Here is a 23,471-nt window from a genome sequence, read left to right as displayed (position 1 = left end):
CTAGGGCGAGGAAATGGGAGTGGGGAGATGCAGATCCACCCTGGGAGGGTCTCTGCCCACTCAGGCTGGGCTGGGGACACTTTCTTTTTGTCCTCGTCTGAGATAAGCCAGCTCCAACAACTTGCCATATTTCTAAGGAAAGATGTGGGTGGCTTCCTGCCACTATTGAGCCCCTAAATTACGTAAAGAGGAGGGTGAAATTTCTTTTTTTGAGAGAAACATTGACATTTTCTCCTCAGGTTCTCTTTGCAAAACTGTGCTGAATAATTGCAGCAGAGAGAGGCAGGAGGAAGGATTTCAGAAAGGGGCAGAAGATTTCCGTTGGGCGTTCTCCAAAAAATGCAGCCTTGTGTTTGGGAAATGCCCGAGCGCCTGCTTTCTAATCTGTCTTCTTTTCCAAAATAACCCTGCTAAGGACAGGAAAAGATTTGCAGAGAAGCTGTGAGCCTTGAGGAAGCTGCAGGGTGTATTTCTGCCGGAGCTGAACCTGCCATGCCGACTTACTGCTTTTTCTTATTTCACTGAAAAACCTCGCAATAACTCAGGGAGGGGTTTGGGATGAGCTGAAACCCCTTTTCCTCCTCAGCTGGCTCTTAGATTGGGAAATCCATCACAGTCCGTGTGCCATGGGTGCTGTGGATCTCCCAAGAGGCGCTTTCCCGGGACCAGCCTTGCCGTGAGCGGGGCTGGGTGATGCTGTGCGAGCGAAGGACTCACAGGAATTTCCGTACACTATAACCCATATCCTGTCCTGGGAGTGATGACATCCCCCTCTCCCAGCTGATAACTGGTCTGTGTTAGTGCGTGGATTCGTCATCCCCACAGGATTTATGCTTGGCAGGAGGGAAGTGGGTCTGTCTGCGCTTGTCCTGACGCCGCATGAGTCACTCAATGGTTAAACACAGTTTAGCTGGAAGCTGGAAATTTTCCTCTTTTTTTTTGTTCCTGATAACCCTGAGCAACATCCTCAGGGATTTGCTTCTTCACTGAACACCCCCAGCTCCAGACCAAGGATGCCCCAACCTCTCCACTAACAGGGGTATCCCCAGCCTCACCTGGGCTGACGAAGCGAGGGCACAGGGCTCTGGCCACGGGTGCTGTCCCCAGGGTGAGGACGGATGAGGGTGGTGAGCACGGTTTTGGGGTTGGGGAATTTCCAAATGGGCTTTGCATCTCAGGGGGTCTTTCCTCATGGGAAGCGGTGCTGGAGCTGGAGCTCAGGCTGGGGTTGCCAGGAGCTGCTCCGATGGCAGCAGTGATTTCCTCTGTGGCCATAGGAAATCAGTGCAAGCACAAGCATCCTCAACGCTCCTCCTTCCCTTTGCACAGGGCTTTGGGTGCTGCTCCTCTGCCTGGAAAAGAGAAATTCCTGCAAAATCCTCCTTGCTGGCCTGCCTGCTCTGGACACGTCTGTCCATCTGGGTCTCCAAAACCTGCCTGCTCCAGTGGCATCGTGTCCGGTCTTCCCGCCTGCAAGAGTGGTAAAGCTGAGCTCCTGCCTGGCACGCGGCTGCTCCCTCTCATGCTGCCTGTGCTCTGAGGGAGGATCCACCCCCCTGGCCATGCAGAGGTGTTTGGAAAGGCCGTGGAGTGCCAGTGAAGGAAATCAGTGAAGAAGGATGCTGAAGACAAGGCTCCAGCAGTTCTGCCTGCACCCCCAGCCCAGCTGCCCCATGCCTGGCCAGGCTGAGCAGCCGCCCTGTGTCTGTGGGACAGCCAAGGGGGACACTGAGGGGCACAGTGGCTGTTGGCAGGAGAAGGGGAGCAGAGGGGGGCAGAGCTGCCATCAGCTCTGGGATGCTCCAGCCTCTGAGCCAGGCGAGCAGGAGGCAAGGACGGGACTGCAGGGAGGGAAACCAAGTGGAAGCTGCCAGAGGGACCCCAGGGGGCTCAGTGGGGATGCACCACAGCCCCCATTGAATGGCAGCAGCCTGGCTTTGGCAGAGGAGCCTGCAGCCCCCCCCGAGTGCCCTGGCTCTGCCCCAGAGCTGCCCCCCACAGCAGACAGCCCCACGAGCAACCCCAGCCAGGAGTGGAAAGTGGTGAAGATCCAGCGGGTCCTCATCAACCCTGACTTTGAGCCAAGGAAAACAGGTAAGAGAAACCCCCTTTGGCCACTATCCCCCTTGGAAAGGCACTACTGTGCTCCTGGTGGGAACACCCAGCTCTTTCCAGGGCAGGACTTTCCCTGGGTTAGAGGTCCCAGGCTTCCAGCAGAACTGCTGGGACTAATTTAGCTTGAGATGATCTCTCTGGCCTTAAAAATAAGGAGGAATCTGTGGCTTTTCTCGGGAGGGGGGTGGGAAGGCAGCAGGCGGGTTCCCACTGTCTCCAGGAACTCAACCCATCCCTCAGCGGGGCACGAACAGGATGGAATTCCCAGCCCTCACCCTGGCCATGGGGCCTGCTGGGCTCCTGCCCAACAGTGATCAGGACCGGTTCCTGTGGCACCGTCTGGGACAGGGACACCTCTCCTCCATTGACTGGGGATGACCAAGCACTCCTCACATGCCTTTGGGCCATTTTTGTCAGCCCCTGGTTTAAAAACTAAGCACTTTATTTCAGGCTGGTTGGTTCCTACAGAGCTCTCTGCCATCGCCTCCCTTCACAGCCTCGTGGCACAGCTACTCCCCTCCGCCCATGACTGTCCCTTCAGCCACAGTGACACAAATACAGCTTCATATCTAGGGTTACTGGGGCTGCTGCCGTGCCTGCACTGCCCCACCTCCCTGCGGGAGATGCTCCTACAGAACCCATCCTCTTACAGGCACCGGACCCATTTTTAAACCCCGCTTCCAGCCTCCTTTCTATTTTGCTCCTGCCCAGCTGTTATGTCAGCTGCCACACAGCGCCAAGGCAGGTGTGTCCCTGTCCCCACTGATGTCCTCATCGGACTCTGCTGCTCAGCTCAGAGCCTGCTTTTCCCGAGGCAGCCCCCAGGACTGGGTGGGATGGGGTGGGACCCACTGGGGATGCCTGACACGAGTTCGGCGTCCAGAATCCGCTCCCTGCCTTTTTGCAGCGTCAGACATCCTCCAAACCAGCGGCTCCTGGATGGGACACAGGCTGGGAAGCTCAGCCAAGCCCTTTGGCTCACAGCTGCCCCAGCAGCATCGTGTTTCAGGGCTCAGCACACAAACCAGATGGACCCAAATAGTCTTCCCATTTCTCACTGCTCCGGGATGGCAGATCTGCGGTGGGGAAAGGTCAGGCCTGACTCTGTCCAGGCTCAGCATTTTCCTAATCTGCGCCGCCATCCAGCACTTTTGCTGCCAGCCTGGAATTTTAAAGTAACTCAACAGGTTTGTTGGAAAGAGTTTGTCTGTCCCGTTTCCTCCCCCTCCAAGTGAGATCACCGCCAGCCGCTGCCTGCAGGACCCGTCAGACTTTCCAGAGCCTTCAGGCAGGATGTCACCGAGGGTCCTGAGAGCTGGGAGCAGCTCTGGGACCTTGCAAAAAGCCTGCAGGGTTGGGAAAGGGAGGTTTGGTTCAGTGCAGGTGAGAGGAAAGGGCAGGTGCCCTCACAAGTGGCGCTAGGGCTGTTCCTGCAGCAGGCTGTGTGCAGGAGCATCCCTGGGAGATGTCAGGGGTTTGCTCCTCTTCTCTTTACCTGTCTAGGGGTACAAGAACCCCCACACCTCTTCCAGCTTCTTCAGGAGAAGAGGGTGCATCCATCCACACCCGGAGTGGTGCAGGGCTGGCCCTGGGAGCCGGGAGCCAAACGGGTGCCCCACCTTGAGCAGTGTGGACCCACCCAGGCGGGTCCCAGGTGCCCCTTTGGTCCCCATCCAGCAGCCCAAGGCCAGGCTGGCTGCTCCTGGGTATCCGGCACGGCGGCCCGGGCTGGCTGGCACCTCTCAGGGCAGGCTGGGGAGCGCAGGAGCCCCGGGTAGAGGCAGTGGCTCGGAGATGCAGGAGGCAGGACTGGTTTCTCTGTCTGGTGTGCAAATAAACGGAAGGTTTCGCTCCCCGGGGGCTGCGGAGCCAGCGCCAGGCTCCCTCAAAAACCAGGAAAGCACAAAAAAGCACAGAGGGGCAGGAAGAAAGGAAATTAGAAAGGCAAAAATTCAAGCCAAGAGCTCATCCTGAGGTGTGGACAGGCATGGGAAGGGCGTGAGGCCGGTCCCAGCCGCAGCCAGGGAGCTCTGCAGCCCCAGCCGGGTGGTGGAGGTGGGAGGTGATGCTGGCTCCCCAGGGATCATCTTGCCCAGGACTGTGATTCCCTTGTGACCGGGAACAGACCACCCCAGGCAGAGGGGATTCAGTGCTGTTTCCAGGAGGTCCCCAGAGCAGCAACACCGGTGCTGGATTTTTGTCTCTGGGTTTTTGCCTCTCTCCAAGTGCCTCAAAACTTTAGGTGCTGGGGAAACCTGCGGAAAGGCGAGGCCCTGCAGCCCCAGCAGCGTCTGAAACGTAAGGTGCCGAGGCGGGAGGAAGGAAAAAGGGTGAAGGGGGTGTCCCGGGATCGGTGAGAGGATGCTCGGGACTGTTAAGGGGAATGTGCCGGGCTGGGAGAGAGGGATGCCTCAGAATGGGATAAGGCGATGTCCCGGACTGGGAAGGGGATGCGGAGAGCTGGGTGAGGGGATGTCCCGGGCTGGGTGAGGGGATGCCCCGGTCTGGGTGAGGGGACACCCCGGTCTGGGTGAGGGGATGTCCCGGGCTGAGTGAGGGGACACCCCGGTCTGGGTGAGGGGACATCCCGGTCTGGGTGAGGGGATGTCCCGGGCTGGGTGAGGGGATGTCCCGGGCTGAGTGAGGGGCTGTCCAGGCTTCTCCCCCCGCCGCAGGGGGCTCAGGGCTGACCCAGCCGGGACGAGAAGCGGCGGAGCAGGAGCATCGGGGGCGGCGGGGCTGTTGCCAGAGTCGCGGGGCAGGGGGGACCCGTCCCGTCCGGTCGGTCGGTGTGTGGGGGCGGACAGGGGCAGGGGCAGCGCCGGCGGGACCCGCCACTCCCCGGCCCCGGCCCCCGCCCGCCGCCCCCCCGGGCCCGCTCCGAGGGCGGAGCTGCCGCAACTTTCCTGCCCGCCGCCTCCTCCCCGGTGCAGTCGGGCTGCGCGGGGAGGCGGCACCGGCACCCGGCACCGCGGGTACGGCGGGGCTGCAGGGGTAGGGAGGGCAGGGACCGGGGGGCGCCGGGCGGGGGCCGGGGGGTGCCAGCGCACAAGTGACCGGGGAAGGAGGCTGTGTGGGCACGCAGAGGGGGCTGCAGCGGGGGTGTTGTGATCTGGGGGTGCCGGGGGATGGCAGGGGGTGCACAGGGGTCCGGGGCGCACGGGGGCGCGGGCCGGGAGTGCATGCCCAGAGGTCCCGTGGGTGCGATGGTGGGTGAAGGGTGGGCGATGGGGCGCACACAGCCGGGGCTGAGCGGGGTTCGTCTCCAGGAACGAGCGGGGCAGGTGTCGATTCCCTCTGCCGACACCCGGGTGTCCGATGTGGGGCGCGGGAGGCACGGCGAGGACACACGGCGGGGACGTGGAGGGTCGCGGGTCCTCCTCGGGGCTCGCAGGGTCTCACCTCCCAGCTCCGCAGAACGGCAGAGGCGATGTCCCCTGTTCCCTGCGCCAGGCACATGACCTCCCCTGGCCGTGCCACCCGTGCCGGGGACACGAGGTCTGTCCCTCGGCTTGGCAGCCAGCAGGATGGATCCTTTACGGGTTGTGCAAGGGACGGGCAAAGCCGCCTTTCGCTGCGCTGCCCTCCCCGCTCTGCCCACCCCACAGGGACACTCCGAGCCGTTTGACCTTCTCTCGCCGGGCCAGCGCCGCTGCCTCGGGGCACCGGCCCGGCGGGGCTGTCCCCGGGACCTTGCAGCCCGGGATGGGTCGCAGCGAGTTCCAGCAGCTTTGGGCACGATGGGGCTGGGACGCGCTTTCCAGGCAGGATGGAGTCCCCGTGGTACCCGGCCTGGCACGGGCTGGCTCTGCTTGCCTTCGGGGTGGATGGATGGCAGGGCTCCTGGGGGAGGTCTGCCCGGCTCCAGGCGCCTTTTCCAAAGATAAAAACTTGATTTTAGCCAGCTGGGGAAAGGTGCTGCCTCCACCTGTGTGGTGGCAACAGCTTCTTCTTGCCCAGTGTGGACACGTGGGGCTGCTCACTGCACCCCCCTGGGAACTGGGGATGGGCAGGGGCAGACAGCCCCCGTTCGAACTCAGTCCTCATCACCCCCTTCTCCTCCCGCTCTGTGGGAATTGGGTGCCCCAGGACTTGTTGCTTGGAGACTGTGGGGCCATTTCAGCAGGATTTGGGTGCTGAGTGCTGGGCAGGGCTGCGAGCCAGGACGAGCGTGGGGAGGCAAACAGCTCCAAATCCAGCAAAGCCCCTGTGAACAGAGCACAGGGAAAACTTGCAAGCGCAACGAATTTTCTCGCTGTGCCACATTTTGTCACTGGCAAAGGCGCCCGTCTGGAGAGGCCCAGCACAGAGCGTCTGCCAGGCAAGCGAGGTTGATCCCACCACAGCACCCACTTGAGTCAGATCTTTTTGGGGCTGCAGGGCCAGCATGGATAAGAACTTCATGGAGGTTTCGTATCTGGGGCATAGGAGTGTTGGAAGCTGGGAATGAGGCAGAAAATTGTCGTCTTTCTATCCATATGTTTGAATCATATCCGTTTCTAGCTAGCTCAGCTGCCTGTCTGTGCTACCCTCTGTGTTTTCCTAGCTGCAGATTATTTGGGATAATTGGGAGCTGGAGGGAAATGTGTGCACGGACTTAAATGTGAGTTGGTACGCGTTGCAAAAAATCCTGCACAGCTGTAGCTGGGGCAAGGGGCCAGCTAACTGCTCTGCCAAAAAACCTGCTTACATTTCCTCAGTGTCCAAAGTCCTCAGTGTTTGGGTGAAAACACTGGATCTGCTCTCCCCAGCATTCCCTGGCTCTGGATGCGCACCGGGGTTCATGGCAGGTGGCACACAGCATTGTCCCTCTGGAAATGGGGTTTGTCCCGGTTTCACTCTTGGTTTTGCCAGTGGGATTTTGCCAGCAAGAGGCACCATTTGGATTGACCACAGAAGCCCAAGAAATGTTTGGAAATGGAGAAAAGTGCCTGCTGGTTATGGATGGTCAGGGGGTGGTCGGGTAGGACACCCTGAGCATGGCCAAGCTGGGCTGCAGCACCAGGATGGCTGAGCATCCAAACTTGGAGCAGGCCAGGGACAGAGCCCAAACTGAAGACTTTGGAGTCACCTGCCAGTTCTGACTCCAGAATTTCACATGACCTGTTGCACCCTGCAGGTCCCATTAAGGCTTGGGTACCTCTTGTCTTCTGCATCCAAGGATTTCTCACCAGGAACAGCTTCCAAGTCACCGTTTTCCTTCCTGTGACATCCCAGCCACGTCAAGACCATCAACTGTCACTGAATTTGTCTGTTCAGCAAAACTGCAATTAGGGCCCAAATTCTCATCCCATTTAAGCTCTCAGAATCTGTCTTAGGGCAGGATGGGTCACAAGCCAAGTCTGACACATCCTTCACCTTCATTTAGGGTCAGATGGCGATTCCAGTCTTTCCTGGCTGGATTTCAGACATCCTGCTTTAACACCCTTCAGGGGGATCCATCCTTTGCATGGAAAGCTGAGATGGAAGGAATTTTTTTCCCCCATCTGTCCAGGAAGTAAGAGTAACAAAAATGCCTTTCATCACCTTCGTCATCCTCGCTTTGGAGGAGAGAGCACTGTGCATGCCATGGGAAGGATGACTGGCAGCTCGGCAAGAAGCTGTTAAGCCCTGCACTTGGGGGATGTTCAGGAAATCACCCCTGGAGCAACGGAAAACCTACAGAGCGAGTGCCTATATAAATATATAGATAGAGATCTATAGGCTTCTGTGGCCAGAGCTGAAGTGTGTTAAACCAGAACAGCACTTGGAGCTGCTTGTGTGTGCCAGGACTCCGGCAGTTCCATGGATGCACAGGGAGCATCTCCTTCTCCAGCATCCCTGGACCACAGGGGACACAAGGTGGGCCCAAGAGACGGCACATGGCAGTGGAGAGGGCTGGTGGAGCTCATTGTCTTGGGAGAAGATGGGACACTCAGGGAGGGGAGATGTTTCCTTCCTGAGAGACAGCATCATGGGAAGGCAGAGTATGGTGTAGGAAGGAAGGAAGGCAGGAAGGCAGGAAGGCAGGCAGGAAGGAAGGAAGGAAGGAAGGAAGGAAGGAAGGAAGGAAGGAAGGAAGGAAGGAAGGAAGGAAGGAAGGAAGGAAGGAAGGAAGGAAGGAAGGAAGGAAGGAAGGAAGGAAGGAAGGAAGGAAGGAAGGAAGGAAGGAGAAGCCGTCACCCGTTGGATTTTGGACTGGCCTCAGGGTAATGGGTGGAAACCAGTTTGCAGTGCCCTTGGACACAAGTAGTTTTATTTTGGCCTCCTCCCTGCACTGCTTTGGCTGCGTCCAGCCCCACACCCATTTTCCTTCTCCTCCCCAGCACCTGGACATTCTCAGTGCATTCAGCTCCTCCCGCCTGTCTGGGGATGTGGAAAAGGACCAAGAAGAGCCCACCCTGGGCTGCCAGCTGGCAGGAGATGGCAGGGAAGGATGATGGAATGTTCCCTGTGGCTGGGAGGAGAGTGTGTGGTGCAGAAACTGCCCCAGGTGGCAGAATCCCTCCAGATGCCGTGGCAGATGGATAAAGGCTCTTGCACTGGGTGAATAATCTCATCCCATGGCTCAGGCAGCAGCAGCTTCTTCTGGACTGCCAGAGGATTCAGTGCTCTTCGTCTTTGTCATAAAAATCGGATGTGAAGAGCAATTCTTACCCTCAGCATCCCAAGTAGAACCCTGAGGGATTCATTTCCAGTGGACCCAGGTGGAAATGGTGGGTGCTGGGTGGGCTGGGGCAGAGCGGCTTCTGGAAGAGTGCAGGGGATGGGTATGGATGGAAATGGATTCCAGGTGGGGGATTTTAGGTGGGGCAGTGCGCCCTGGCACAGAGTGATGCCCATGCCTGTGGCGGCAGCAAGGGATGGAGACACCCAGGGACAAAATCCGGGTGGGCAAATCCCAGTATTGGTCCCGGCTACGTGGGAGCGTATCTGGCGGCTAGTGCAAGCAGGAACGGGCTGGCCAAGAGCTGAGTCATCCCTCCAGCACGGAGGAGATCCCCCAGGGCCCCTCGTTTGCTGTTAAAAGGCAGTAGCAAGAGCAAGAGGCTGCGAAATGGCTCCGCCGAGAGCTCGGCTTCTTCGGCAGCCCCGGCCTCCTCGGAAGCGGGGATGCTCCGCTCGGAGCACGAAACCCGCAGACATCTGGAGCCTGTGGCTTGTTTCTCAACGGCTCCTTGGCCGTGTTTCTCCTCCGTTTCGGAGATAAAGGCGGCGAGGGTGACCCCGCGGAGCGGGAGCCGCGGCGCTGGCCGCCCTCCAGCCAGCCCGGCCGGAGGAAGCAGCGGCCCCGCTCTGTGCCGCGGCCAAGGCAAATAGAAACGGGGCGTTAAACAATGCCGGGCGAGAACCGGGGGGGATCGGGGGGACCGGGGGGGGACCGGCCGCCGGCGTCGCCGCTGCCGACGGGCTCCTCGTCTCCAGGAGAGTTTCCACTGGCAGCCCTGCCTGCTCTGCCCCCTGCCCGGACAAAACCCTCCTGTCGGGCAGCCTGAAGACTTCATCCAGGGCATTCCGCACGCCTCAGCCGTGTGCAAGGACTTGAGGGGTGCTGAGAGGGATGAAGGGTGAGGAAGAGGAGTTGCCCAGCTTGCAGCAGCCCTCCTGCTTACCGTGGGCTCGCTGGAAGGATTTGGTTTAGTCATCCATCCCTTTCCCTCGCTGGTAGGCTGAGCCATTGCTGAAAATATCCTGGAAGAGTCCCAAGCAGCACAGAAGGCAAGAAAATGAGGAACACATGAAGGAAGGGAGGACGGGAAGGGAAGGGATGGGAAGGAAAGAGGAGCAGGGCTGGGAGCAGGCATTCTTGGCCACCCACCTCCCTGCTGGGGCCAGAGCAGAGCCACCCATCAGAGCCGTCTGGCAGTGCCTTCGGAGAGGGGCTGCAGCCTTGCTGGCTGAGGGGGTGATGCTGATGGTCGGTCTGTGCCCAGCAGTGACCTCGGCAGGGTGGGGGACACTGCCCTTCCCACGGGTGCTTTCGGGGGGGGGGGGGGGCAAACTCATAGGAAATTGCTCACCCTGAGAAAATGAGTTCCCGGCAGCTCCACATCCTTTCTTGTCTTAGGGAAGGGCTGGTGCCCTGACCTTTGTCCGGCACGGGAGAAGCCCAGCTCGCCGCGGGGCTCGCTCCAGGCTTTTAGCACTTTGCTTTTAGCGAGTCCCGAGGCGTGAGGGTGGCTCCTCGCCGTGTCGGTGTCTGTGTCCAGCTGGGCAGGAGCTGCACAGCCTCTGTCGGCTGCTGCCATCTCGTGTTGCTCCGTACACGAGCCTGCCCACCGTCCCTGCGTGAGGCCGGGCTGGGTTGGCATCTCTCCGCTGTCCTCGTGTTTATGTCCTGTCCTCTCGGGGCTGAGCATCCGGGATTAAGGATGAGGGGCTGGGGGACACCCGCCTGCCCCTCCCCTGCCGCTGCCTCTTTGAGGGGGGGGGCGAAGCCATGTGAGCTGCAAACGGAGAGCTGCTCGGATGAATTCCTTTCCCAAATGGTCAGGAGTGCGCAGAACCCGGCCGAAATAGGGGCTGGGGTGCTGGAAACGTCCTGAGCGTCACTTGGTGTCTCCTGGGCTTTTCCATCTGTCCCAGCACCCTCGTGACGGCTGTGCTGGATCCCCGCTGCGCCCGGACCGTGCACCCAGCCCCGGTGCGTCTCTCCTGCCTTCTTCCACCGGCCGGGGAAAGAGCTGGAGTGCCGGGGGATACCTGGAGGAAGGGCTGCCAGTCCCGGGCAGGGAGGACCGACACCCCACGTTCTCTAACCCCCCTCTCCCCTCTGCCCAGGTCTCTCCCGCAGCGCCAGCCTCTCGGAGAAGGAGCTGAAGGAGGCGAAGGCGCGGAGCCAGAGGATCGCGGCTCAGCTCACCACGGCGCCCGGCCCCAGCTCCAAGGGCGTGCTGCTGTTCCACCGGCGCAGGCAGCGCGTTGAGGGGCTCACGGGGGCCGGGCATGGCGGGGGGCTGCCGCTGAGCCCCCCACCCCAGCCTCGCCAAGGGGCCATGGAGGAGAGCCAGGGCCCGGAGATGAAGTCGGAGCCTGGCCAGCCTGGCAATCCAGGAGAAGGGATGCTGGCAAACGCCTCCCCGTGCCAGGAGCTTCCTGCTGAAGCCCAGCAGGTCCCACTCAGCGTTTATCTGAAGGAGAACATGGCATCGGCCGCCACCAACGGCGTGCAGGAGCAGACAGCCAGCGGGATGCAGAGAGCGGTGGAGGGGCTCGGAATTGCAGGAGCCCCTGCGGGGCCGAACACTGCAGCTCTTGTCCTGCCGCAGAGCCCCGAGGAGGAGAAGAAGCCCGGTGAGGTGCCCGGTGAGGTGCCCAGCGAGGCGCCCAGCGCCCCAGCAGGGACAGCCACGGGGATGGCATCCCCAGCCGGGCAGCAGCACAACGGGACACAGGGCCGGCAGTATTACGAGGTGCATCTCACCCTGGCCAAGCCCAAGCCTGTGAAGAACAGGACAGCCAGACCCTTCGGCACCCAGGCGTCCTCTAGCAGTGCCCAGCCGGCTGAGGAGCCCCCTGCCCCCGAGCTGCCCCCACCGCCAACCTACGCAGAGACCCTCAGCAGCCCCCCGCCTCTCACCCGTGTCCGCTCCCCCCCTGCCTACTCGGCCCTGTACCCCGCCCAGGAGCAGAAGGTGCTGCCAGATCCCCTCCTGGGCTGTGGGGTGAGCGGACCGAACCCCTTGCCCAAAACAGGGATCCTGGAGGAGTCGGCTGCCCGGAGAGCCAGCAGAAAGTCCATGTTCACCTTCGTGGAGAAACCAAAGCTGGGCCCCAACCCCGACCTGCTGGACCTGGTTCAGAGTGCAGACAACAGGAAGAAGCAGAAGGAGCAGGGGGAGCCCAGTGCTGAGGATGAGCCTTTCGCCCTCGGGGCTGAAGCTTCGAACTTTGTCCCCAACAGCGCAGCAAGGGCTGTGCAGCACCTCCCACCAGCTGAAGATGCTCCAGCATGGTCCTCCTGCCTCAAGTCTCCCACCATCCAGCCCAAGAAGAAGCCACAGCCCAGCCACATCCTCACTGAAGCGAGAGGGAAGGGGGCTGAGCTCTTTGCCCGCCGACAGTCCAGGATGGAGAAGTTCATCATCGAGGCTCCCTCCCAGCCTGAGCTGCTGCGGTCCCCATCGCCCACCATGTCCCTGCCTCCCTCCTGGAAGTATGACAACAATGCTTATCTGTCACCCATGGTCTCCAGACGCCCCTCCAAGAGTCCCTGCAGGCCCTCCAAAACCCCTCCTGCATCGCTGTACGGCAGCAACCTAATGGAGAACGAGGCGTCCCAGAAGGAGCTGGAGATCTCCAAGCACCAGCCTTACCAGCTCCAGTCTTCTCTCTTCATCCTCTCCCCATCCAAGGGGCCAGCAAGGTCCATGCCCCAGGAGGTGCCCCCACCCAGACCCTCTCTTCCTGACTCCTACCCCTGTCCCCAGCAAGCCTCCTGCCCGGCCTCTCCGTTGCCTCCTTCCCCGGTTTGGCATCCCCCGGTGGTGCCCAGCGCCAGCCAGACCGCTGCCAGCCCCTTCCCCGGTGCTGCGGGCGCTCTGCCCCCGACTCATGACAGCCGTGCCGGTCCCGGAGCCCCGGCCGAGGTGCTGCTGGCCTCCCCGTGCCGCCTGCTGCCGCCCCGGGCAAAGGCAGGATTCCAGGCACCCCGGCCCTCCTACTCCACCAGGAATGCCGGCATCGAGCCGCAGGTGTGGAAACCTTCTTTTTACTACAAGTAGTGGTGGCAGAGAGAAAAAACACAGGGGTGCTAGGCTCAGTCCTCCCTAGCTGCTCATGGGAGTGCCAAAAGCCAAACCAACCACACACACACACACACAAAAAAAAAAAAAAAAAAAAAAAAAAGGAGTGGGGAGGAGGAAAGAAAAGAAAATAGAAACAAGAGGCGATGGTGAGGCTACAGTGGGTGACAGGCGCTGCTGAGCCCCCAGTGCAACAGGAGCTGAGGAGTCCCAGGGAGGCAGGAACCGAGCACAGAGCCTGCAGGGTTCCCAAAGAGTCGGCAGGAGCCTGCCTGTCCCACAGAGCTGCCCTTGCTCTTCTTGTCTGGACGCTGCATGGAGCATCGCACCTCTGGCTCCCTCCTTTCCTCACCTCCGGCTTTTCCAGCTCTCAGAGATCTCTCTGCTCCTCCACATCCCCTCTGTCCTGCGGCTCTTCTCAGCCTCCTACCAAAGCAAACCTGGAGGGGACACGCTGCCTTTCTGCCTCTCTGTGCCTGCTCCTGGCTCTTCTGCTGTTCCTTCAGGATCTGTCCTCATTTCCTTCCTCACTCCGGAGAAAGAACTGCATCCCTCGGGGAATGGCAGAGTGCAGTGGTGCTGAGCCTACGGACAGTGGGGTCCCTGTCCCTGCCTGGCTCAGTGCTGCAGCTGGAATGGGCAGTGCTCTGCAGCACGGCTGGAAGCGAGGGATGCGCTGGGATGAGGAGGGTGCCGAGGGCAGGCTCGGGTGATGCTCAGCCCAAAGTTTGTCATCCGGCTGTGCCTCTGCCCACGCCCTCTCGCCACTTTCCCCATGGTGCCAAGTTGCCTTTTGACTGTGCTTTATTTCTTCTGCGTTTTTCTTTTCCCCCCTCTTTCTGAATACACTCTCTGCGCTGTCACACGTGGCTCTTCTCTTCCCTGCCGTCTGGGGAGCAGCGCTGGGTGATGGATCCCGGCACAGTGCAAGGGGGCTCCGAGCATGCCCCAGAGGGAGACTTTACCAAGCTGCAGGTAGAGAGAGGTCCCGGGACATATTCTGGGCAAGGATGATTAACGGCAGGCTCAGCGTGCCCCGATCTCCTTGGAGGGTGAGGGGGTGCAGGGTCAGATGCGTTTTGGGGACCCCTTGCAGGGGTGCAATGCACGAGGAGACACCCCCAGCTCCTGCGGGGGGGTCGTGCCAGCATGAACCTTCCCTTGGCACCCTCCTGCCGCTGTACCCCTTCTCCGTCCCCGCGTCCCCCCGAGCGGGGGTCACTAACCCGCTCTCTGTCCCTCTCCAGGACAGGCGCTCGTCCCTCCCCGCATCGCCCACCTGGACGCCCCGGCTGGCGCGGCGCCCGGGCAGCCTGGACGGCTGGGTCAGCCCGGCCTCGGTGCCCGAGCTGGATGAGGGACCCCCCACGTCCCCTCCGTGGAGCGAGAGGTCCCTGTCCCCGCTGCGGCAGGACGCGGACCCCCGGGCCAGCCGGCAGATGCAAGCGCGGCTGGCCAGGAACATCATCAACGCGGCCCGCAGGAAGAGCTCCTCTCCCAAAGCCGTGGGGCTGGAAAACTCCCGGCCCTTCACCCCCATCTCTGCCGGCCCCCCCAGCCTGCCCCAGTCGCCCCGGCTGGGCCCAAGAGCTCCGGCGCTGCAGGCCGCCAGCAGCGCGCTGGGCGGCCTGGGCAGCCCCTCGCCCACCCACAGGAGCCCGCTGCGATCGCCCCGGGCGGGCAGCCCGCAGTTCTGTGCCTCCCCCGGGATGCCCCGAGCCGCCTGGGCAGAGGGTCGCCGGCTCCTGCTGCCGTCCAGCGCGTCCTCCTGCGCCGTGCCCGGGCTGTCCCCCATCCCCAAGAGCCCCCTGCCATCCCCCGTGGTGGGTGGGCGGTCCCCGGCCAAGCGCTGCACCTCCCGGTCCCCGACGGACTCGGACGTCTCCCTGGACTCCGAAGACTCGGGGACCAAGAGCCCGGGAATCCACAGCTTCAACCTCTGTCCCCGGGGCTGGAGCAGCAGCCTGCGGCTGAAGACGGGGGTTCTGCCCTCGGGGGCTCCCTGCACCTCCTAGACAAGCCAGCCCCCGCCAAAAAATCCTTTCCCTCGACCCGTCAGCCCGGGTGACACCACCCGCTCACCCCGCACCGGGAACACACCAACCCCCGGGCTGAGGTCCCCAAAAAACCGCGTCCCTTCGGAGCTGCCACGGCCCCTCTGTGCGCCAGAGGGGTCAGGTGCCTCCCGCCCGCCCGCCATCCCATGGCCCTGCTCTATTTTTACCACCCTAACCTTTCGGGGCAGGACTGCCTGGTCAGCAGGCGGGGGCAGGCGGAGGGGGGGAGCCGGGCCCCCCACGGCCCTTCCCTCGGCGGTCCCTGCTTGCCAGCCAGCCCCATCCCGCACAGCCAGCGTGGGATGGGCTCGGTGCTCCCCAGTGAGCCCTTGTCCCCAGCTCCAGGTGTTACCCTGCGGCTCTGCTTCCCCGGGGTTGCACATCTGCTGCGGGTGGGCTGCATCCATAGGATGCCATGACCAGGCTCCCTCCCCCAGCCTTCCCCAGCCTCCCCCAGCCTCTAGATCTGGCTGGTGTCAATTGAAACCAGATTTTGGAGAGGAAAATTTAATTTTTAATTCCAGCCCCCAGTTCTTCACTGCCTTCTCTTTTTATTTTAAACTTTTGACCCCTTCTCAAAGAAATTCTCCCAAATCCTTCTTTCCCTGGAGACCAAAAAGAGCCAAAGTTATTTATTGCCATGTTAAGGGGACTGTTTGCTGGTGCCCTCCCGTCCTGCCCAGAGCAAGAGGGACAGTTCCATGCTGTACCTGTCACTGTCCCCTTCCCTAAGTTCATGACATCCCCATCCCCACTCTGGTGGGATGGAGGCACACACAGGAACCAAGGGGTGATGTGACAGCTGGGGCAGGTGGGGAGCTGTAGGGGCTGAAGGAAATGGTAGAAGTTGCAGAGGGCTTGAAGGAGGTGTTGGCACAGAAGGCAATTCCAAGAATGTCGGTGTCCCCACACCTTGGGGCCAGTGAGACCAGCACTGGAAAAGAGGATGTATTTGGGCTGCCGGGGCTCTAGCATGTTCCCATTCATGGAGCCCGTCACCCCTTCCCTTTCCCCAGGACACGCTGCTGAAGCCAGCCCACCCCTGTTCCCTGGCGTACCCCCACACTGCAGGCTGCCCCTCCTGGAACACAGCCCCCATTCCCAGGACACACCTCCCACCCTCGCTCCAGCAGCCACCACAAACCTGCCTTCACCACACCGCTGTACCCCCAGCTCAGAAATAAACCACCGTTACTCCACCCCGGCTGGCTCTGATCTGTCCCCGAGGTGGCCAGGGCACACGTGACACTTGGCCACCTCCTGCTGCTGCCACATGTCCCCAGGGGTCAGCCCTGCTCCACACCAAGTGACAGCATCTGCGTCGGTGTGGGTGAGCCCTGCTTCATGCTGGGTTGATGGTCCCCAGGGGTCAGAGCCCTGCTCCATGCCAGGATTGTGGCATCCCCATCCCTGTGAGTCAGACCTGTTGCGTGCTGGGGTGACGGCATCCCAGTCCCCAAGGGTCACAGCCCTGCTCCGCCCCCTTTCTCAGCCAGAAATAACTTCTGTCCCGTGGCTGGACCTTGGCATCTGGGCTGGAGCCCAGCACGGGCTGGGGCGAGCAGCAGGAGCCCAGGGGTGCCCTGAAGGGCCAGCAGAGGCCACCGAGCGCTGGTGGCTGCAGCTTGCCTTCGGCCTCATCCCCAGTGCAGCGGAGAAGCATCTTCAGTTCCCAGCATCTGGGGTACCCCCTGGCCAGGTAGGGAAGGTGAGGTCCCACGTGGGGGTCAGCAGGTGGGTGAGTGCACAGGGCTTGGGGATGTCCTTGGAAAAGGGGACACCAGCACTGTGGGGGTCAGGGTGCGGTCTCCATGGAGGGGACAGGGGGAAGGATGGGGTGCAGGTCCCTGGCTCGTGTGGGTGGTCAGTGCTGGACTCAGAGCTGGCAGGGATCTGTGTGCCAGGCACCCTGGCCCCATGGGAGCCCCAGAACTGCAGGGCCCTTTGGGGAAGATGCCCAGCATCACCCTGAGCTGAGGGATGCCAGATGCACCGAGCAGGGTCGAACAGCACTTGCGGAGCACAGGAGAGCTCTGCTGCAGGTGGGCAGCTCAGGGGGTTCAGGCTGGGGCTGGTTTCCAGACACCTCTCCACAATGGAGCAACCCAGCTGAGTGGTCCCATGACCCTTCTTGCTGCCGGCTGGGCTCACCAGCTCCCTGCAGGTTCAGGGCTGCAGCTCCTGCACCCTCGGAGCCAGCAGCTGAAAATAGCTCTGCTAAAGCGGAGGTGCTGGGGGGGCAGTAGCCAGGGCCCCTGCTCAGCCAGCAGCTGCTGCTCCGAGGGCACTTGGGGCACAAGGACAGCGGCTCACTGTGGGCAAAGACGGGCAAGGAGAGTTTCTGCCCTAAAGAAAGGCAGAGAGGAAGAATGACTGGCAGGGGCTGAGGGGCAGCGTGATTTGAACATTCCCTATGTCTGTTGAAGGGCACAGAGAGCGGTGCAAAGAGATGCTTAGGGATGATGTTGAACAGGGGGAATGCTCAGCTGTATCCTAGCGTCTCTCTGGGACGTGCCTGGGGCTGACATGTTCCCGTGTTTGCTGTCACTCCTGGAGAGCCCCTCTCTTCCATCCAGACAGGATCCATCCGCCTCCCAGAGAGCTGCCTCAGGAGCACGGCAGCAAGCCATGGCCATCATGAGACCGGGCCCTGAAGATGGTAAGGGGGTGCAGGTGTGTCACCAGCCCCAGGACAGTGCTGCCCTCCCTGCCTAGGGGCCAGACCCAGCTCCTGCTGGGTCTGACTTGCCTTGCTTTTGCTAGAACAGTCCATGCACAGGGTGGGAGAGGCTGCTTGAACCTCTCGAGCTCCCTGACAATTCCTCACACTGAGGAAATGCCAGTTCCTGGCGTGGGCAAATGGCCCAGACACAAAACAGAGACCCCAATGAGGGGGGGGAATACATGGTCTGTGCTGCCTTGGGGGTCCGCAACGCTGCATCATCCTCAGCTGTAGCTGTGCTCTCCCAGCCTCCCCAGAGCCCCATCTGGACCTGGGGAAGAAGATGAGCACAACACACGACCTGATGGTCGAGGAGCTCTCCCTGCCGAACAACCGCGGGTCCCGGCTCTTCCAGCAGCGTCAGAAGCGGGTGCAGCGCTTTGTCTTTGAGTATCCCAGCGGCTCCAGGCAGGTGGGTCTGAGGACAGCCCTTCCCTGCCTCTTGCAGCCTTTCCGGGGAAGGAATTTCCGGGGTCAGTGCTCTCTCCACAGGGCAGCCATGGCTGGCTGACTGATACGCAGAGGGGAAGGGAGACGAGAGATGTGCTGGTGGGCTGGGCACGGAGATGGGTAAACGTGGAGTTCAATATCCACCGAAGAGGAGGGGGGTGGTGCTGATCCCTCTCTGCACCCACTCATTGTCTCCTGCAGCTCCCAGGACAAGGGGCAGGTGGCTCACACCACACTAGGAAGGGTGGTCCAGAGGGAACAGCAAATGATCAGATGGTGAGTAGGTGGAGGAAGCTCTGAGATGCTTTCAAACCCTGCCCCTGAGTCTCAAATGGGGCAGGGGGGCGCTCCCCCTCTGCCTGTTAACTCTGCCCTCCACAGGCAGGGGAGAATGCTGGGGGCCAGGAGAATTATCACTCCGAGCTCCACGTAGCAGCATCACCCCAAGGTGGCCCCCCAGAAGTACCCAAGAAGTCAGAGAAGGTCTTGCACATGAGCAAAGTCCTGAACCCCAGTGCCCTGGCCCCAGGTGAGTCAATGCTTCCTGCACCTGAACCCAACACTGCTGTGATCTCAGCAACGTGGGTCTGGAGGCAGTGAGATGCTGCTGAGGGGTCTGCCCAACCCTCTCCCAGAGATTTTAAATGTACAAATACATACATGTTATAGATACACATTCCACTTCCGTGGCCATGCAGAGGCCAGGCTGTCCCCAGCCCCCTGCCTCAGCCTGGCTGTGGCCCCCAGCAGCCCACACTGTCTCTCCCTTGCACAGGGTACTCGAGCCCCCTCAAAGAAATCCCCCACGAGAAGTTCAATGTCACCGCCATCCCCAAGGGCTACCGGTCCCCATGGCAGGAGCTCTTTGGTGACAGGGACAATGCCGTGTCTGCCAAGAACGCACCACCCATGAGACCTGCTGCATGGGACTTCAGGAGCTTCAACAGGTAACGGGCAGACAGCACCAGCCACGCCAGCCCTCAGCCAAGCCCCTCAGCCTCGAGGAGCACCCGCTATCCTGCCTGGGAAACAACGATTCACGCCCTCTTTATAACCCACAGGGACACAGCAAGGGCTCAGGATGCTCTTTTCCTACTCAGGGGCTCCCCTGCTGTTTCCTGCAAAGGTTCCTGCCTCCAGCAGCTCTCCCCCACATCTCCTCTCAGCTCCACTACTGGGCTCACACAGCCTTAAGCAGTTTGATCTCACTGGGTAACCTCAGGGATGAAATTTGGGAGGACCAATTCTTACACAGATGGTTCTGGAGAAGGAATCACTCCTGTTCCCAGCTGGGCTCAGCTCTGGACTGGGTGAAGGAATGACACAGTGCCAACAGTGCTAAGTCTCTTTCCTAATTTCGTTAAGGTATTCAAGCAGCTGCTGGAAGCAGTGGGGGTATAAGGTTAATCTTCCCACAGAGTGCTAAGAGGTCACCAGATTCCTTCCAAACACCTGCCTGAGCCCAAAGCCTGCAGGCCAGGGGGTTTCTGGTGGCTCAGCCTGGCAAGCTCCGTGCCCTGTGGCTGCTTCTGATGGAGCACGGCTGATGCCTCCTCACACCTCCAAATTACAAGGTCAAGGGTGGGACCCTGGAGCAAAGACTGCCAAGAGAGATCTCCTTTCTGGAAAGGTGTTTCGTGGGGATCCAGGAGATGGAGATCTGGTGGTAGCAAAGCACCAGCAGCCCATGGCAGAATAATGAGAACTGAACAATTTAAGCTGAACAGCATCCCAGGCATTCAGTAAAATGAGTCCTGTCTGTCTTTCCTCCTGAAAGCCTCTGTCAGGAGGATGGAATTACAATGGCTTTGGTGGCCTGGCCAAAGTCACCTTCCAGTAGGCAAGTTCCCACTGGAGTTTCCCCCCTGGACACAGCACTGCTCCCCAGCAGACCTTGTGCCAGCAGCAGCTCCCCTGCACCCACCCCAGGGCTGGATTTGAGGCGTGGGGGACACGACTGCTGTGCTTTCAGCACATGGCAGAACGGGGCTGTGGGGGGCCACAACCCTTCCTTGGGGAAAAAGCCATCCTGAAGGGCAGAGAGAGCCTGGCCACCACCGTCCCTTTGCTGCTCTTCTCCCCCTCAGCCCTGGGGCTTTGCCATGTGGCTCTCCTTGAGGTGTGAGAGCCAAGGAGCTGCTGCAGGGGGAGAACAAGGAGCTGCTGCAGACACTTGGCTCTTTTCTTTCAACATTTAGCCATGTTCCTGCCTCAGGATTTATTTATGGACAGCGACTGAAGCAAGGGCATGTTTCTGAATAATACTCTACCCTGTACCATTTCTCCCCTCTCACACGCTGCCTTTCTATTTAAAGTCTTCAACTGTAATTTAATACAGATGGATGCTAATTTAACTCCAAGCCTCTTGCCACCTCCTCTAATTCTTCAGTGAGGCAGGAAGATTCAGAAAGCCAATCTGCTTTTAACTGGGCTTTTTATGATCTTCCAAGCTGTTGGCTTTTAAATCACTTCTCAATTCAAAGACCAAACCACAGAAAAACAAACTTTTTGGAATAAACCGGCTATTGAAAAGCCAGTGGTCTTGCCTAAGGCTAGCTGAATGCCAGCACAGCTCTCATGGGTCACAGAGCAAGGGTAATCCACCATCTCCACAGCAACTGTGTTAAAGGAGGCTGATTTATCCCCGATTTTCAACAGACTGTGATGCAAAATCCTGGGCCACCTTGCTAAGGTGTGCTGCCTTAAGAGAGAGTGAAAACCAAACTTCGACAAAGACTCTCTTTCTCCAGAAGAAAGTTCCTAGAACAAACTTCTCTCATTTGCCTTTCCCCCTCTTATTTCTCCTGTATTGCAAAACAGTGCCACGTTATTCATGTTCTAGCAGTGCTTCCCAAAGCAAACATTCCCAGTTTTGCCTCACTGATACTCAGCCCCTATGTGCTGCTCCAAAACCAACATTCTTGGCTTTTTGGGGGCTGGCACACTCTTCCCCAGTCCCTTTCCACATTTCTCCAGAAAGAGATGACAGCTCTTGCCCCCCCACTGCTCCTCCTATTTAGTCATTGTTCATGAGGAGCCGTCCCAAAAGGCGGGATGGAGCCAGGGCCAATGGAGCTGCGTGTGCCGGAGAGATCCGGAGCAGCGCCGTCAGCCTCGGCCCTCTGCAGGACACAGGAGCTGCAGATGAGGCACTCTCAACAACGGGTTTCTCACTGTCATTAGCCTCTGAATCCAAGATCTTCCACGTGCAGAACACCTCCACCAGCACCCAGGCACCAAACCCCACGCTCCAGGCTTGCCAAAGCTTGAGTTGAGGTGGGCTCAGAGCACCACCTCACTGGCAGGGCTCTAACAGTGGGTAGGAAGAGGAGGGTTGTCATTTCTAACAGGCAGTACTACATTGTGCTGGACTCAGTATTTTTTCTAACACCTTCACAACGTACTTCTCCTTGTGCTGCAGGACTCCGGCCCCGTTTGACAGGACGTTGGTTGGTGAGCTGTACTCTTTGCCCACCGTAGAGCTGGACAACCTGAGCGTGCTGGAGGTGATTTCCCACAGGCCCAACTTCAACAGGGTGGCCCAAGGCTGGGTGCGGATCCTGCCGGAGAGCGAAGAGCTGTAGGAGGTGCGCTCCCTTCCCCACGGCCACGGATGGTTCCCTCACTGGACTCAGACACACTCACAGGGAAGGGGAGGGCAGGGGGGCAGGTATCCTTTGTGAAAGGTGCTGGTGGGCTCGGGTTGTCATCTTCGAACGGGGTTTGAATGAGCTCGAGTGTGGGGCCGTTCTGACTTCCCCTCGCTGTCAGTGCCAAGCCAACCAGCCAAGTCCTCGCTGTTAATCCAGCAGATCCCCGCAAGCTCCCGTACAAAACACCCCATACAGCCTGCCCTCCTCCCTGCCTCATGGAAAACAGCAGCAGCACCAGCTGCAACACACCAAGCTGCCTCACTGCATCCTCGCTGACACGCGAGACCAGCTCGGACAGCTGGTGCTTTTGCAGAGAAATTCCACCCTCAGGACAACCCTGCACCTGTCATTCCAGACAGGACGCAGAGAGGAGGCGATAATGGAAGAGCAGAAGCAAAACAAGTTACTTGAGGCATTGGCATGTTTAAAGCAGCCACCTTGAGCTTGGCTGGACAACAAAACCAAATGAAGGAGTGGGACTCTACCTGCTTACCAACACAGCACAGCCACGACAGGGGGGAGAGAACACTGGGAGCTGGAAACTTGTGCCCTGTTTTCCACAAGCTACTGGCTAGCACTTGGCAACTATTTTCCCCTTCCTACTGCTCTTTGCATGTCTTGCTTGAACATGTAATGTAGGCTCTCTGGGTGACATGGCAGATTTGCTTGATGTGGTTGGTGAAGGATCAGGCCCTGCCTGGACCCACTGCCCTGCAGAACCACACCGGTGTGAGGATGCTTGCTGTGGTGTTCTGGTAACGTCAGCACCAGTGGGAAGGAAAAGCAGCACGGCCTGCAAAAAACAAGCAGGGGCTTCCCTGGGAATGTGAAAATCAGCAGTGAAGATCCAGCTACACCATTTTCAGCAGTGACACACAGAGGGACACGCAGCTAACAACAGCCTACAGTCACCAGAACATCTGGGGAACTCCACTCACAAACAGCTGACTCAAAACTGGCTTCCTTCAATTGCTTTTGTCAGGTTCTTAATGTTACCCTTTCTCATACTCCCAAAAGCATCAGGATAAAATTCCTTTTTCCACCACTGTGGTTAAATGGGCAAGAAAATGTTGTGGTAAAAATGCAGTTAGCAGCTGCCTCATTTGTGAGGTTTGTAACACTGTGCAGAGCAAACCCCACGCAAGGATTCTGCTGCCACAACGTATCATTCAGGTGGGAAGCTTTCATTACTGTTTCCCACAGAAGCAGGAGGAGGCAAGCAAATGGAAAGAAAAATGGTTTGTTCCTTAGAAACAATAAATCTGTGATGCTTAACTGCTGCCCTGTTCCAATTCCATTTCCCTCCTTTTTGTCCATCATCTGCAGAACCTAGGCACTCCGGGAAACTGGCTGGAAATAATAAATAAATCGGGATGATGTGAAGCCTCCTGCATTACAAATCTGTCACAGCAGTGACAGCTCCTGGCTATGGACCATCTGGGCCAGAGCAGAGGCAAATGCCACAGCCCTCTCCCATCCACCAGCAGCCTCTGCTGCCCAACACCACCCTGGGACAGCTCTCCCCTGACAAAAGCTGACATAATTACACACATGAAAGCAGCTAATATGGAGATAAACCTAAAATCCTCCAGCCACGTGTACACAGACCTCGCCCAGCTACAGGCTCCGGGCAGGATGCAGTTGCTCCGTGGCAACCACTACACTTGGAGCACAGAAAGAAAAGTTTCACATCTTATCAAAGCAAGATGAAGTGGGACTCATGTCACAGCTTAAGGGGATGCTGTTTCAC

The 23,471-nt window shown here is 59.5% G+C and overlaps 2 protein-coding genes across 7 annotated transcripts; both read left to right on the top strand.

The window, feature by feature from the left end:
- Positions 1-1,619: 1,619 nt before the first annotated feature.
- SYNPO (synaptopodin) lies at positions 1,620-16,081 on the top strand. Its single transcript, XM_040078635.1, has 3 exons — positions 1,620-2,094; positions 10,876-12,788; positions 14,087-16,081. The coding sequence occupies exons 1-3, from the start codon at positions 1,620-1,622 to the stop codon at positions 14,852-14,854; spliced, it is 3,156 nt and encodes a 1,051-aa protein (XP_039934569.1). The 3' UTR covers positions 14,855-16,081.
- A 330-nt stretch (positions 16,082-16,411) lies between these two features.
- MYOZ3 (myozenin 3) lies at positions 16,412-23,001 on the top strand. Of its 6 annotated transcripts, XM_058422495.1 has the most exons (8): positions 16,412-16,595; positions 17,323-17,555; positions 17,867-18,030; positions 18,270-18,344; positions 18,450-18,597; positions 18,844-19,015; positions 21,490-21,655; positions 22,077-23,001. In XM_058422495.1, exons 2-7 carry the CDS (start codon positions 17,375-17,377, stop codon positions 21,650-21,652), a joined length of 903 nt encoding a protein of 300 aa, XP_058278478.1. In that variant the 5' UTR covers positions 16,412-16,595; positions 17,323-17,374; the 3' UTR covers positions 21,653-21,655; positions 22,077-23,001. The 6 variants fall into 6 exon arrangements, with proteins under 6 accessions (XP_058278478.1, XP_039934270.1, XP_039934272.1 ...); XM_040078336.2 differs by having other exon boundaries at positions 17,473-17,555; positions 21,490-23,001; XM_040078338.1 differs by having other exon boundaries at positions 17,473-17,569; positions 21,490-23,001.
- The last annotated feature ends 470 nt before the right edge of the window (positions 23,002-23,471 follow it).

The sequence above is a fragment of the Hirundo rustica genome, chromosome 14 (genome assembly GCF_015227805.2).
Source record: "Hirundo rustica isolate bHirRus1 chromosome 14, bHirRus1.pri.v3, whole genome shotgun sequence".
NCBI lineage: Eukaryota > Metazoa > Chordata > Aves > Passeriformes > Hirundinidae > Hirundo > Hirundo rustica.
This window is presented reverse-complemented; position numbering and strand designations above follow the sequence as displayed.

Coding starts and splice junctions, on each gene's coding strand:
- SYNPO (XM_040078635.1), top strand. CDS start 1,620: ATGCTGAAGACAAGGCTCCAGCAGTTCTGCCTGCACCCCCAGCCCAGC. Junction 2,095..10,875: donor CTTTGAGCCAAGGAAAACAG/GTAAGAGAAACC, acceptor CCCTCTGCCCAG/GTCTCTCCCGCAGCGCCAGC. Junction 12,789..14,086: donor ATGCCGGCATCGAGCCGCAG/GTGTGGAAACCT, acceptor GTCCCTCTCCAG/GACAGGCGCTCGTCCCTCCC.
- MYOZ3 (XM_058422495.1), top strand. CDS start 17,375: ATGCTCAGCTGTATCCTAGCGTCTCTCTGGGACGTGCCTGGGGCTGAC. Junction 18,598..18,843: donor CCCCAGTGCCCTGGCCCCAG/GTGAGTCAATGC, acceptor TCCCTTGCACAG/GGTACTCGAGCCCCCTCAAA. Junction 19,016..21,489: donor GACTTCAGGAGCTTCAACAG/GTAACGGGCAGA, acceptor CTTGTGCTGCAG/GACTCCGGCCCCGTTTGACA.